Below are 16,355 nucleotides of genomic sequence, written 5' to 3' on the forward strand. Positions count from 1 at the left end.
GAGTCATATCCACAAAAACAAGGGAAAGGCTAAGAGGTGCTTATGACAGTCCATAGAGAGAATAGAAGGTGTGTGTGGCCAAATGGCAGAGAAGCTGAAATCAGAGAGCAAGTTGTGACAGATGAAGGTGTGGGGAGAGATGCGTGGGGGCAAGGTACAATTAAGAAAAAGGGGGAAAAGGGGAAGCAAAGGGGGAGAAAAGGTAAGAAAAGGGGGATAAATGGGGGGAAAGAGTGGAGGGGCAAAAGAAAAATAAAGAAAGACAATAAAGAAATAAAAGGTGATGATCCTAGCTTTGGGGTAGCTTGGGTCATAACTTGAAGAGACAATTTCATTGACAACAGTATACTCGATTGTGGATTCACAGGTCAAATGTAGAGCAGATGACTCTCATCAATCACAGACCCTTATCCTTATCTTGTACTCATTCAGAAATCAAGGTAGTAGCCCTTGTAATGGATCTGCTTGTTTGGGATTGATTATTCTGTGAGTCACAATCCCGCAAAGCCCTCGATTTATTAAGGCCTCTTACTACTTTGGCCCTTTGCAATAGCTGCTTAAGTTGGAGAATGCAAACCCTTCTGGACTATTTTTATTTCTAATCATAGTGAAACTTAGAAAACTCTTTCTCCCTTGCTTTATGTAACAAATTCATAGATCGACCAACGTGATCACCCTTAGTAAACAGAACAGTCAAAACTGGAATAATTTATAAAAATCTCCAGGAATGTTCATGCAGAGAATTTCCCAATTCTGGAATCCAATCCCATTCATGTCTCCCTCAAATAATGAACTTAAAAGTATGTTAAACATTTGCCTGCTAACATCATCAAAAGCAAATTCTATAAACCTTAACTATAAGCTTATAAGCCATAAGCTTAAGGTGGCACGTTGGTGCAGTGGTTAGCACTGATGCATCACAGCACCACGGACCCGGGTTCAATTCCCGGCTTGGGTTGCTGTTTGTGTGGAGTTTGCACATTCTCCTCGTTTTCTCTGGCTGCTCCAGTTCCCTCCCACGGTCTAAAGATGTATGAGTTAGATAGATTGGCAATGCTAAATTGCCCCTTAGTATCAGGGGAACAAACTAGGGTAAATGCATGGGGTTATACGGATAAGGCCAGGGTGGGATTGTGGTCAGTGCAGACTTGATGGGCTGAATGGCCTCCTTCTGCACCATGTGATTTTATAAATTTCAAGAATGTTAAACCTTTACCATCATAAGTTTGATAAAAGTCCTCTGAATGTGTGAACTTTATTCAACTTACAGGCCCCATTTCTCTCTGTGTAACAATTTGGAAAAAGAATCACGATAGGTCAACGTCACATCAGTTATCAAAGACGCTGCGCACCATTGGCATGTAGTTGTTTATGTGTTGACATACCTAAATTGAATAGCATGTTAGTGGTAATTCTATTAATTTGCTTTGCTTTGCTTGCCAGGGTTATGTGACAGGAATTTTAGGGCCTACTCCACACAATTTTCTGTCCATTACAAAATAAATGGATATTACAAAGTATATGAAACTTGCACAACATTAATTAATGAATGAGTGCGTGTGGTGTTCCAGCAAATGTGCTATAATATTTGAACTTCATATGGGCAAATTTTTCGAGGCATTTGACAGGGGCCTAAATTGGATGCCGAGCTGAAGAAGGAGCTGTATGGAGGTGAAAGTGGAGTGATAGGTGGGTTTAAGAAATGGGTTAATGGTGGAAGAAGGGAAATGGAGATGCACTAGAGGTCAAACAGTGGAACAATGAGCTGGTGGGGTGGGTAGTTTTGGGCTAAGGAGGGTTACAAAAATAGGGGATAAGGCCAAGAGGGCATTAAACTCAAGAATCAAAGTTTCAGTTGGAAACATTGGACGACCAAGAATCAATATAGGTGATCACATGACTAGGAACATAGGAACATAGAAACTGGAATAAGTCATTTAGAGCCTCGAGCCCGCTCCACCATTCAATAAAATCATTGTCGATGATCAACCAGACTTGATACAGGATAGGAAGTAGCAGAAAACTGGATAAGTTGAAGGTTGCAGAGAGTAAGTAGGCTGTCTCAGAGAGGAATTGCAGTAGTTAAGTCTGCAGGTGACAAAGAGATGACGTTTTCAGCAACAGATGTGCTGACGTAGGCTCTGAGGTTCCAGAGGTGGAAGTGGACGGTGATTTGTGAGAGGATCCAAAAGAGAAAATGCTGGAAAATCTCAGCAGATCTGGCAGCATCTGGAAGGAGAGAAAAGAGCTGACGTTTTGAGTCCAGATGACACTTTGTCAAAGCTAAAAGACATAGAAATCTATGCCTTTTAATAATTTGATGATTAACCTTTTAGCTTTGACAAAGGGTTATCTGGACTCGAAACGTCAGCTCTCTTCTCTCCTTACAGATGCTGCCAGACCTGCTGAGATTTTCCAGCATTTTCGCTTTTGGTTTCAGATTCCAGCATCTGCAGTAATTTGTTTTTATTTGTGATAGGACATTGGGTCTGAAGCTTAACTTGGGATTAAAGAGGATGTTAAGAATTCAAACATCCTGTTCAAATTGAAATAATAATTGCTGAAGGGGCTAGAATTGGTGGTAAGGGTGTTTGGTGGGAAAGGTATTGGTGGCAGGGGCTGAAAACAGTAGCCTCAGATGTCTGGGGTGGCACAGTGGTCAGTACTGCTGCCTCACAGCGCTGGAGACCTGGGTTCAAGACCCGGCTGTCATTGCAGAGTCTGCACATTCTCCCCGTGTCTGTGTGGGTTCCTCCAGGTGCTCCGGTTTCCTCCCACAGTACAAAGATGTGCAGAATAGGTGAATTGGCCACGCTAAATTCTCCCTCAGTGTACTCGAACAGGTGCCATGGCCAATTCACCTAACCAGCACATCTTTGGACTGTGGGAGGAAACTGGAGCACCCGGAGGAAACCCATGCAGACATGGGGAGAATGTGCAGACTTTGCACAGACAGTGACCCAAGACAGGACTCGAACCTGGCACTGTGATGCAGCAATGCTAACCATTGGTGGCTAGAGTGATGCTCAATACTTGCTGCATTGTGATTTTCAGAGTGGGATTATCATAATCTCTCCTGCCTATCAGGGATACTGAAACCCCACCCATCCTCATACTGCACCCCTCCCCCCCCAACATAATTTGTATGCATTTACCAAATACATGTGCATATGAGTTTATTTGTAAGTCTTCCTTTAACTGAGAGGGTGACCGTGGTGAGTGATTGCTGAGCCAACCAGTAAATAAGAAAGCCTAAGATGTATGCATGACAAATGCAATTTTTTCTGGATTAGTGACAGGGGTGCCAGTGTAGGTGTCATTGCTTTCTGAGTTTGCAAAACAAGGAGAACTTCCAATCCCCAATTCTATGCCTCTCTATGATTGATAGAGATCATCTCCTCATGACCACAACTGCCAGAGGATAGAACGATGTGTTTTTCCCAGGTCTTTGACTCCCCCATGAATGTCCGAGCCAGTTGGAACCATCTTTGAGTACTTCTTGCATTTGAACCCTGAGGCATCCCAAGTAACATCCTTTGCTTGAACTTTAAATTTGGTTTTGCATGAATTATCTTCAACAAAATCATACGCAGCTGCCATTTTGATTTTGGGTTTGTTAAGTTTTCCAATATCAATGAAACTGAAATATTTTAAATGCTTTCAAAGCTCAATTTTTATTCCCCACCCTCATCTGACTGATATTGGAATGTTGTGTGATTGGGTAACAGCAACTGCTGTTCTTATTTTTTTGAAGATTACAAGATCATGCCCATACCAGAACCTAGAATATAATATGAGGGTTATTTGGTTAACCTCTAGTTCATATTGTGAATTGAAAATATCTCTACAATTTGGCTTTTCTAGTTCAATTTTTGGAATACTCAACATGAGGAATTTATATTAGTATACCTCTCCAGTCATGTAACAAAGTAGAAACTGAAGAACCTTCTGGCATTCAAAGCTGTAAAGGTCATGTGGTTCTTCAAGAATCAATCACCAGGGCACCAAGTGCAGCACGATGGCACAGTGTTTAGCATTGCGGCCTCACAGTGCCCGGTACCTGTGCTCAATTCCAGTCTTGGGTGATTGTCCATGTAGAATTTGCACATTCTCCTCTCGCTCTGGGTGCTCCAGTTTCTTCCCACACTCCAGGCTAAATTGAAGGCTAAATTGTCCCTTAGTGTCAAGGGGATTAACAGCGTAAATATGTGGGGTTACGGGGATAGGGTGGGACTGTTGTGGGTGCAGGTTTAATGGGCTGAATGGCCTCCTTCTGGACCGTAGGGATTCTATTGCTGACACCATGTGCATTCTCTCATTGCAGTGGTCATTAAAGAATATTAAGTCAGAATATTAATATTAACCTGACTCTGTTCTGATTCTGTTTCTGGTGGAGGGGCATTGGTCACTTGCTGTGCAATTCAAAATCAGAGATGCTCTGCAAATAACTCTCTCCATTAAAATTAATGCCAGGAAACATGTGGGCTGCACACATGCCATTGCCAGATATCCATGGTGGAGGTTGCCCACTGAGTGTGCAAGCATGGAGTTTTATTTAAATCATTCCGAGGTTGTGGATATCAGCAATCATTACCCATCATTCATTGCCATTACAGTGGTGAACCACCATTCACTCTGGACTATTTCAGAGGACAGTTAAGGGTCACAGAATCATAGATTGGTCCTAGCATAGAAGAAGGTCATGCAGCCAGTTGGAAGCATGCCAGCTCCCTGCAGTGGCACTTCAGTTAATCCCACCACCTGCTCCCTCTGCCCTTGCCCTGCAATTATTTTTTCTTTCAGGTGTTTTTCCAATCCTCTCTTGAAAACCACAATTGAATTAGCCTCCACCACACTATCAGACAATGCATTCCAGATCCTAACCTGTGTCACATAGTATTTCCTCATGTTGCTGTTGGTTCTTTTCACTTAACTTGGTATTCTGTCTCGACCCCTCATGATTTTGAGCAGTTCTATCAAATCTCCTCTCAATCTTTTCTGAGATGAACAACAGCTCCACACTTTCCAATCTATTCAATTGAGACTGAGCCAGGATTTTATACAGTCATTAGTTACTGAGAGTCAATATTATTGCTGTGAGTCCAGAATCACATGTAAGCCTATTTGGGTAAAGATGGTAAATTTCCTTGTTCGAGGACTATCCCATTGCTTTATGGTCACCATTACTGGTTCTATTTTACATTTCAGGTTAATTTAAATGACTGAATTTAAATTTCCTGACTGCCAAGGTGGGGTTTGAACTCATTCTCCAAATTATTAGAATTGACCTCTGGATTACAATTCCAGTAACATAATGACTATGCTATCATGCCGGGATATCCTCAGGTATTTTTTGATGCAATTATAAAAAGTGCCTGGCTTCACCAATTGATTCACTTGTTGATTGTTGGGGACTTTGTTGCATGTGGAGATAAATATATTTTTCTTTTGTATCCCATCTACTACTACAATTGTGTAGTATCTTTTTACTTTTTAACAGTTTATTTCTTAGTGACAGAAGTAGGCTTACATTAACGCTGCAATGAAGGTACTGTGAAAATCCTCTAGTCGCCACTTTCCAGCGTCCGTTCAGGTACGCTGAGGAAGAATTTACATGGCCAATACACCTAACTGTCTTTCAGACTGCGGAAGGAAAGCGGAGCACTCAGAGGAAACCCATGCACGCACGAAAATATGCAGACTCCGCGCAGACATTAACCAAAGTAGAATTGTTCACTGTAAGTTTTTGCATGGTATTGTCGAATCCATCTGAAAATATACACTTCAAAAGAATGAAGAGGTTGAAAGCTGGATCTTCAGCCAATACTTTAAATCAACTATTTTAATTATTAATGCTCAGTAAATGTAGAAAAAAATCAGTTTCCAGATCGTAGAAGACCAAGGCTTGCTTATACTGCCCTCAATTGGCCCCTCGCTTACATATCCATGCCTTCTTTTCCCACTCCTGCTCTATAACCTCCACAGGCTTGCAGGATTCTGTTTGTACTTTCCACCCTCTCATCTACAGGCTGTCTGTTGGCAGCACTATCTGAAGATGTGGGGATGAGGCACATAACAAATCTGAGAAGATGATTGAGATATTGGGACTATTCCCATTAATATAAAGATCCAAGGGACTGTTTAAAAGAGATTTTTAATGAAGGGCATTCATAAGAGGGAATAAACAGACAAGGGAATCCAGATTTAAAATCGAAATGAACAAAATGATAAATGAGACTGGTAGAAATTTGGTTGCATGGGGAGAAAATGACATGCTTTGTTACCTATGATAAAGGAAGAGATTACTACAAGACCTACGGGACAATGGATAAATGTTTAAGTAAAACAAAATAAAGGTATGAGGGAGAAGATGCAGTGGGGCTAGGCATGAAGTGCCCTAGCAAAGAGCTGGCACAAATACAAAGGGGCAACTGGCTCAATTCTGTGCTACAAATTATCTGGATCTCCGGGCTGTTGACATTAATGATATTGGGTGAGATTCTCTGGCCTCCCCTCAATGTTTTTCTCGATGGCAGCAGGCGGCATGCTGCTCGCTGGTGATGGGATCCTCTGGTCCTGTCGCTGTCAATGGGAATTCTCATCAAAGTCACCCCACTCTGCTGGGAAATCCACAGCAGGCCCCCGGTGGGACCAGAAAATCTCACTGAGAGTAATGTCCAGAGAATTCCAGCTATTTTGCTGCCTAAGATAAATTATTTCAATACAGAGTAAAATTGGGTGGGATGTAGAAGTAGTGATAGATCCAGTCCTGATAGGATTCCTATCAAATGGATTTGATTAAAATCATCCCCTCTCTGGTTGGGGTTTTCTGCTTGTGCTATCTCTAGACTTTGATTTTCCTCTGACTTACTTCAAAGGACAGAATTGTCAAGAGTTAGTAAGTGGAAAATGTAGTCATTGGCTGGAATCTTCCATTCTGGAGTCGAAGTTCCGGTGGCAGTCTCAGAAGTGAGAGCGATTTCCACTATGGGGATCAGTTTGCACTGTTAGTTTCATTATATACACACATTCTCCTCGTGCCTGCTTGGATTTCCTCCGGGTGCTCCAATTTCCTCCCATAGTCCGAAGATGTTCAGGATAGGTTGATTGGCCATGCTTAAATTGCCCCTTAATGTCCCGGGATGTGTCGGTAAGAGGGATTAGTGGGGTACATATGTGGGGTTATGGGGATAAGGACCTAGGTGGGATTGTTGTTGGTGTAGTCTTGATAGACCAAATGGCCTCCTTTTGCACTGAAGGGATTCTATGGTTTCTATGGAAATGTTTCCCCTTGCTCGGTGTTGTTAAGATAAGCACAATCAGTTCCCAGCAGCCTCAGTCAAACAATGTACCGCATTCATATTGTCTGATATAGGAACAGAGTCAGCTTCGAGAGCTGAGAGACACTGTTGGATCAATGCCTGATGTGGTGCAGTGCTGAGGTGATAACCTGTTAGAAAGCAATGTAACACTTCCTTCACTTCTCTTGGAACATCAAATTGACATTTTGCAGAAGATAATTGAGCACTGATGGTTTTTCCCTCACCCTTAGCCTATCGACTCCTCTCCATCCATAGATTGCTAATTTAAAAAGATCATAGAAATCCTACAGTGCTGGAACAGGCCATTCGGCCCTTTGAGTCTGCATCAATTCTCTGACAGAGCGTCCCACCCATACCTTATCCCCCTAACCCCACATATTTAGCTCGCTACTCCCCCTTAGCCGACACATTTTGGGAAATTAAGGGACAATTTTATCATGGCCAATCAACTGAACCTAACCTGCATATCTTTGGACCTGTAACCCTGTTGAGTTTTCCTGAATTTGGTTGAGAGATGCTATTTTGCATGCAGGGCAATGTTCGGTTTCAAATCTCTTCAACGATGGCCATCTTGTCACCTGTTCTGCAAAACCCCATGACTGGAATTCTCCAGCCATTCATGGGGTTCTCCGGTCCTGCTCACAGCGCTCCCCCACCCACGGGTGTCCTGCTGGTATGGGGTAATGTCAGTGGGAATTCCCATCGACATAGATGGACTCCCGCCGCTAGCAAACAACGAGCCACCTCCCACTGGTGGGAAACACACAATGGGGAGGTGGGAGAATCTCTCTCCATGCCTATAATTTAAAGAAAAGAAACCTAATTACGTACATATCTCTCAAAGGGGAAAGAAACTCTCCCCGCAACTTAAAAGCTTTATGGCAGGAATATATTCTTCTGAAATGACCTTAGTTGCCCAATGTTTATTTGTTTTACTGGAAAAGAATTTGAGACAGTGCAAGGTGGTGCCTTTAAGAGGAGTATACTGTGTTAATTCTGGGTGAGCGTGGGGAATGAAACCATTATCTCAGAAAGATCAAAGCCTTGCAAGCAGATAGCTATATTGTGTGGGTATTTAATATTTTTCTTTAGAAGGTTGATTTGTGGACATGATTGTTGACAGAAGCTTGTGAAAACAAACTGTTGGAGAGCAGCAAGGAGACCTGTAGTTAAAATGTCACTGAGGGGTGTGACAAGGCTTGGCTATTTTGTTATATGTTAAAAATAGTAGGGAGAATAAATCATATTGAAATGGAACAAGTTATCCTCACAGGAAACGTAAGCATCATTCAAGCAAGCATTGACAAATAGGTCTGGTCCTGTTTAAAATTACTGGGGTGTTTTTCACATGGGTGGTTGTGGGGGGACGTTGGGTCATTTGCTCACTCCTGGTCGAAAGTTTGTCGTGAGCTTACCACATTTAGGCTGTCCTGCAGCAATCAATTGCCGGAGGCAGCATTAAAGCAGCCAGCATAATTAATGTCCCCACGCACCTCGGACATTCTCTCTTCCACCTTCTTCCGTCGGAAAAATGTTACAAAAGTCCGAGGTCGGATACCAACCGACTCAAGAACAGCTGATGTCAAACTTTTGAATGGACCTATCTTGCATTAAGTTGATCTTTCTCTATGCCCTATCTATGGCTGTAACACTACATTCTGCACCCTTTTCCTTCCTTCTGTATGAATGGTATGCTTTGCTGTATAGCAAGAAACAATACTTTTCACTGTATCTCAATACATATGACAAAATAAATCAAATCAAATCAAACTGCTGAGACTGGGGCTTACTCTCCATAGGGAAAGGAAATCCCACCCTCAATCTGATTGTCTGGCAGTTTTCAGAGATTCGGTGCAGACTCAATGGGCCGAATGGCCTCCTTCAGCTAGGTAAGGATTCTGCGATTCTATGATAGTCCCAGCAGCGCCAGGACTCAGCAGTGGCTGCTCCTGGGATTACAAGGAGTTTCCAGAAGAGGATCCATGGAAACTGAACTGACAGTTAAATCCAGGGGTTTTGGCCAGGGAAGGATTAGGGATTCTAGGGAGGAGGGTGGGGGATGGGAGGATATTTCTGGAAGCTGGGGTGGAGGTACATGGGAGGTGTCAGGGGTGCCATCCTGGCAGGGTGCCCCAAAGTTTACAAAGCACTCCTCTGAGGAGACAACTTCCCACACCCTCCACCCCTGCATTTCTTTCTGCCTTCTAGTCCAAGGTTGTGAAAGGTTGCTCTCCTTTGTTCCATTTTCCCTCACTTGCTGCAATATGGTGGCAGAGGGGGGATGAGGCGCTTAACTGACAGTAATTGGCATGCTGGCTGACATCTTATCCACCCACTGTATTGGTTCATTGCTGGCATAAACAGCAGGCTAAATTCTACCCTGGCACCTGATCATATATCTCCCTTCTGAGTGTCATCATGAGGAAAGGACATGTTCCTCAGAATGTGACAGCATTCCACTTTCCCTATTGGTATTGACCCATTGCCCAGAGTCCGGAGGCACCAAACAGACCATTGGGTTCAGCGGCAAATTCAAAATTCCATGAAATTAGCTTATCCTCGTTATTATTGGTCTCATTGGTCATGTAACATTGGCTCAAACCTGCTCTTGTGCAGCCTGCTGGGAAATGGGAAAGGTCCCTTTCTCCAACTTTGTTCATGAGGAACATGAGGAAAAACCTTTTAACACAGAGGGTGACGAGTGTCTGGAATTCTCTGCCTGCATTAATGGGGGAGGCAGAGGCTCTAAACTCTTCTAAAAAGTACCTGGATCTACACCTTAAGTGCCGTAAGCTACAGAGTTATGGGTTGGAATTTTATCATCCCGCTTGCCATGGGAATCGGAGCAGACCATGGAAAGGTCCGCTGGGCAGGATTTTACTGTTTTGGGATGAGCGAGGCTGTAAAATCCCACCCACGGGCCGTGTGCAGGAAGGTGGGATTAACAAGGGCACCTGGGTGTGCTTGGGCTGGCATGGACAAGATGGGGTCGAATGGTCACCTTCTGTGCTGTAATTTTTCTGTGGTTCGATGGTTCTCTACATGACGAGGATCTCTGCAACTGGTGGTATTGAGTCAGTGTGGCGCTGCATGTTCATCCATCACGGCACTCCCCTCAAATAATTGTTTTGTGTATTTTTCACAGCAGCCATTTGTCTCAATGACGCCAACTGACTTGGTTTTCACTATGATTCTGATGAATCTTTTTTCAGTTTTAGGCCTGTGGTGGTGCTCCACAATGAAGGAGTCAATTTCCAATTACATTCTGTCAGTAACGAGGATGAAGCTTGGAAAAACTACCTGGAAAATCCACTAACTGCAGCAACAAAGGCCATGATGAGCATTAATGGTGATGACGAAAGTGTAGCAGCTCTGAGTTTCCTCTACGACTATTATAAGGTATTTGTTTAGATTGAAAAGTATGTGACCAAAGAGGCAATCACATTTTCACTAAAGCAGGTTTTTAATTGAAAAAGTAAAAATGTACTTGTTAGTCACAAGTAAGGCTTACATTGACATTGCAGTGAAGTTACTGTGAAATTCTCCTAGTTGCCACAGTCCGGTGCCCATTCAGGTTAATGCACCTAACCAGCACATCTTTCAGACTGTGGGAGGAAACCAGAGCACCCAGAGGAAACCCATGCAGACATGGGGAGAATATGCAAACTCCACACAACTAGTAATCCAAGCCAGGAATCGAACCCAGATGCTTGGTATTGTGAGTCAGCAGTGCTAACCACTGTGCTGCCCCAGAACTCAATTCAAGGAGCTTTTTGCTCTCTGCACAGAATCAAAATGGCATTGGAATGATGAAAATGATTTGCTGTAAATTTTAATCCTCTCCCTTTTCTTTGTGATTCTATGGGTGAGATTTTCCTGTCATCCCCTGCTCGCCGAAAGTCTTTTCCCCAGGAAAGGGGAATTGAAAACTGGAGGGCATAGGTTTAAGATGAAAGGGGGATGACTTAAAAGGAACCTGAGGGGCAATGACTTCATGCAAAGGGTAGTGGTTATATGGAATGAGCTGCCAGAGAAAGTAGTTGAGGCAGGTACAACAACAACATTTGAAAAGCACTTGAATGAGTATATGGATGGGAAAGGTTTAGAGGGATAAGTATCAAATGGGGCAATTGGGAATAGCTCAGAGGACATGGACTGGTTGGGCCAAAGAACCTGATTCCATGCTGTATTGCTCCATGGCTCTATGGATGGAACTTTCCTGTCCCGTCTGGTACAGGAATCATAGCAGGCAGGACACAGACCATGCAAAGGTCTGTTAACCTTGGTTGGGATTTTCCAGTCTTGAAACGAACATTGCTGGAAAATCCTCCCCTGTTCCTCTATGAAACCAGAAATTCCTGCCTAAGTTCAACAGACCTTCAAATGGTCCATCCAATTTTCCTGCGACAATTCCCGCAATGGGCAGGACTGGAAAATGTACCTCTATATCTTTCTGCTATTCCACCATTGCACACCCTAAAAGCCTAGGAAGTCCAAACAGTGAACGTTAACACCAATTGCACCATAATCACCCAGAGGCAGGTGAATTCTCAGCCATTGATACATTCAAGACAGAGATCTATAGGCTTTTGGATACTAAGGGGATTCAGGATATTGGGATAGTGCGGGAAGGTGGATTTGAAGAAGGTCTGATCGAAGGGTAGGGTAGGATCGAAGGGCTGAATGGACTGTTCCTGTTCCTGTTTATTCTGTTCATTTATGTTCAGACAGTTCTATGACATGGCTGGAAGCCTGGACTCCACAAATCAGTTCCATTAACATCACGCTGCACACAGATTTGAATTTAATTTCCCTTGTCAACATTTCAATTCTCCATTTAATAAAAGCCTCACCAGAAATCATTTTCTTTGTGCTGCTCATGTCATTGTGTTATACAACTCATCTTTAATGAAATTCTCTTACCACCCATCCAATATCCTTTTGTCTTCACCCTGCTTATGTGGTTGGGATGTCACATGATAAATCTTTCTGGTTAATACTGTGTAATTGGAAGGTTTGAACTGCTATTATAGTCATTGTTTTTTGTCAAATAAAATGTAGCTTAATTTAAGAAACAATTGGCATTGAAACAAAACATGGGCTAACTTCTATTTGAGAGGATGGGCAAGGCTCAAGTGGATCACAAACGTTGGCCAGAATTTTATGGCTTCGCATGGGAGCAGGATTTTCCAGCCCCTCCCGACAGTGGGATTTTTCAGTCCCGCCAAACGCAATGAATGTTTGAATGTCTCGCTTCATTTTGTGGCCCTGCGGTGACGGGGTCAAAAATTCTACCCCCTGGCTGGGCTGCATGGCCTTTTCTCTTCCATACCTTATGAAATCCTAAATAAGAAGTGACTGCATGTGATGGCCAGTCAAACCGCTGAGAAATTCACTGGTGCATCAAACAACTGGCATAAATGCAAAACTCAGGGCTGCTACGTAATCATTTGCTCCCTTTACATCAGGGGAGAGAGATGTGAATGCAGGGGAGAGAAGAGGTTTTTGAGTGTTGCACTTGAGATGTGCACATTGAGCTTGCAAAGCAATAGTAATGCTGCTATAAAATGTGCTACAAAATTCAAGAAGCATATAGGAAACCATAGTCTATTATCTCATTCTCAAAAGCCAGATAAGATCCAAGTTACTCAGTGCACATGAATTGATATGAACGAGCTAATAGGTTGGACCCTCTTCAGTATGTGTTCATACAATTTCTCTTGGCAGTTCACACTGCCAGCTAATAAATTTCTGTTATCTTTCCATGTGTTCATTTTTTCTTAAATGTGATGTTGTTTCTTTTATAGGTCCCAAAGCAGGAAAGGTTTCTTCTGCCTGGGAAAGTACCTCGCCAGTGTGAACCAAATTTATTAAAGAGGTATGGAATACCTTGAGGTCTTGATGGTTTTTTTTCCCTCACTGACAGGCCACATTACATTTTATTCAGTTGAAAATGGCAGAAAGCACTGGGCTGAATTCCTCGGTGGACAAATGGTGCTTTCTATTTCTTCTTAATCCCGAGTGACTCTTTAACTGTAGAACCAGGACATGTTTTCCCCCTTTCCAACGCAAGAAAAAATGCTACAAGAAATGATCCTCTGTCTCAGAGCCAGAATCAAGCAAATATCTTTCCAGAAAATCATTAAAATGGAAACGAACCATTTCCTCATCTCTGCCCCACTTTTAACACAATGGCTTGTGGCTGATTGGTGCACCAGCCATCAAACCCCTAGCCCTCACCCCCTCATGCCCCGCACCCCTCTTCTGTATCCCCACCATCATCACCACCACTCCCAACTGCCGCCTAGTATTTCCAGACAGAGATAGTCCCTGTTCTAATTTGTCTGACAGACTGCTGTGGGATATGTTTCCCTCATTTCAGCCACAACATGATGGTACCCAGGCAACCTGTAGGTCAGAAGATGGACGAGGAATGGAGGCCGGGGGTAGTGGGGGCGGGGGGGTGGGGGTGGGGTGTATCCAATTTGGGCAATGGTGGGACTAGTTTTATGGAGCTCGGAGGAATGCACAGTCCTGTTTCTCCAGCTCCATAAGAATAATTTTGGATGCATCTTTGCCTCTTCCCTCTTTTTTTAGAATGAAGGGGGCAGTATGGTGACACAGTGGTTAACATTGTTACCTCACAGTGCCAGGGACCCAGGTTCAATTCCAGCCTTGGGTCACTGTCTGTGTGAAGTTTGCATTTTTTCCTTGTGTCTGCATGAGTTTCCTCCAGGTGCTCCGGTTTCTCCCCACACTCCAAAGATGTGTGGGTTAGGTTGATTGGCCATGCTAAATTGACCCTAGTGTCAAGGGATTAGCAGGGTAAATATGTGGGGATATGGGATTGTGGTTGGCGCAGAGTTGATGGGCCGAATAACCTGCTTTGCCACTATAGGGATTCTATGACAGTTAGGATTCCAGGCATGGCAACATAAATAAAAAGTGAAAGAAATCTCAGATAAGTTCTGCTGGTCCCAGATCCTCTTTCACTGTCTTGGCCTCATAGGAAAGTTACAACAGCCTCCTCTCTTCAGGCCAGAGTTATAACGATGGCATCACTCTGCATATTTAAAGATGGACTTCCTTTAGTTTCAGCCAGGTGTTTTTTCCATTCTTTGTAAAGAGTCACATTAAAATCAGAATCAATGCAAAAGAGGCAGGAAATCATGGGCTAAATCGACAGGGCATTGTAACTGCCTACCTGCCTGGTATCCACCAGACAGATAGGCTAAAATTGTACCTGCTCTTATACTGGAAGGAACCCTATGACTGAACTCCTCACTCACTGACTGACTTATTGCCTCACTGAAAGCAGGCTGGCTCTCAGTGGCTCAATCACAGACGTGAGTGTTTGGACTAGGAAGCCTTCCGAAAAGAGAATGATCAAATGAAATATGGGTGGGGGAAAAGTTTAATTCAATGCCTTTTCACAAATGCATTTTACCGACAGGAGTAACTCTGGAATTGGATTTGAATTTGAAGACATGACGTCTCTGGATAACTCTGTTCAAGCTATGAAACTTTTGCCCGAAGATATCACCATGTCAACAGAGTACCCTGATCCGACCAGAAGATCCCAGCGGCTCCATTCAGATTCTATCTTTACAACTCCCAAGTCACAGCCGCTGTTGGATAACTATACCGTTATTCCCTCGGATCTATATGACTGCAGTCTAACTGATTCATTTGATAATATTTTAATGACGCAACCAACACAAAGGTGGGCTCCTGAGAACACTTTCAAAGATGCGTTCAAGGACATGTCAACTGAGGTAGGTTTAGTTTTCATTGTAATATGAATATTTGTTAAAGTAATTGTTCATGAAAATGAGCTAGTTATAACATTTTAGCAAGATTAAGTCCCAAGCGATTAATATAGGTATTGGCTTAAATTGATTGTGTACCAATGGAACATGAAAGGTGTTCCATTGTTTCCTGTGTTTCCATTGTTGCCTGTGTTTCTATGCTTGGCATGGTCTTGATTTCAATTTGGTCACAGAGGGGAGGTAGAGTAGTGGAGGACATTAATCTTCGCATTACTGCTGAGGCTCTATAAGGCTCTGGTCAGACCCCATTTGGAGCATTGTGAACAATTTTGGGCCCCATATCTTAGGAAGAATGTGCTGACTTTGAAGCGGATCCAGAGGAGGTTCACGAGTATGATCCCAAGAATGAAAAGTTTGACGTATGAGCAGTATTTGAGAATTCTGAGTCTGTACTCGATGGAGTTTAGAAGAATGAGGGGGATCTCTTTGAAACTTACAGAATACCGAAAGGCCTGGATAGAATGGACATGGGGAAGATGTTTCCATTGGTAGAAGAGACAAGGATCTGAGGGCACATCCTCAAAGTAAAGGGATGACCATTTAGAACTGAGATGAAGAGGAATTTCTTCAGCCAGAGGGTAGCAAATCTGTGGAATTCTTTGCAAGAGAAGGGTGTGGAGGCCAGGTCATTGAGTGTATTTAAAACAGTGATAGATAGGTCCTCAATTGATAAGGGGATCAAAGATTACGGAGAAAGACAAGAGAATGGGGATGAGAAACACATGAGAAACATTAGGAGAAGCTGACTCAATGGGCCGAGTGGCCTAATTCTGTTCCTATATCTTATGGTGTGATAATACTCAATCCCCACGACCCCCCCCCCACCCCCCGCCCCCTTCCCAGCACAATGGTTGGCTAGACAAGAGCCTTGCAATGAGTCATCAGGTTATGTTTTTAGCTAAGTACTAAAATGATATGAAGAAAAAAATTAAAAGGAGAAAGGAGCTTCAAAGAGAAGACAGGATTCAAATAAATTATTTCCATTGAGGCAATAACTGGTGAAGCAGTAGTGGAGCTGGAATGACTGAATGTTTCTGCGTTTCTGTGGTGGAGGAGGGACGAATGAGGGACAGATGTGGAAGGTACCAGGAATGAACAAATGCATGAATATTCTGAAGTTTGTCTTGTTGTATATTTTTGGGGCTCGGTGAGGTATTTATGCAGAATAAATGCCTATCCAAACTTACGTTGTGAAATTTTAGCC

General features: G+C 43.1%; 1 protein-coding gene across 2 annotated transcripts in view; it reads left to right on the top strand.

Annotated features, from left to right (window-relative positions):
* Positions 1–16,355, top strand: part of LOC145357838 (grainyhead-like protein 3 homolog) — a 98,170-nt gene that overhangs the window by 25,397 nt on the left and 56,418 nt on the right. For both annotated transcript variants that reach the window (XM_080211373.1, XM_080211374.1), the window contains exons 2-4: positions 10,535–10,721; positions 13,130–13,200; positions 14,776–15,097. In XM_080211373.1, coding sequence (XP_080067499.1) covers positions 10,535–10,721; positions 13,130–13,200; positions 14,776–15,097 — 580 coding nt within the window. The remainder of the gene's footprint in view (positions 1–10,534; positions 10,722–13,129; positions 13,201–14,775; positions 15,098–16,355) is intronic.

This window comes from Carcharhinus amblyrhynchos, chromosome 24 (genome assembly GCF_965287045.1).
Source record: "Carcharhinus amblyrhynchos chromosome 24, sCarAmb.v2.hapA, whole genome shotgun sequence".
NCBI classification, from domain to species: Eukaryota; Metazoa; Chordata; class Chondrichthyes; order Carcharhiniformes; family Carcharhinidae; genus Carcharhinus; species Carcharhinus amblyrhynchos.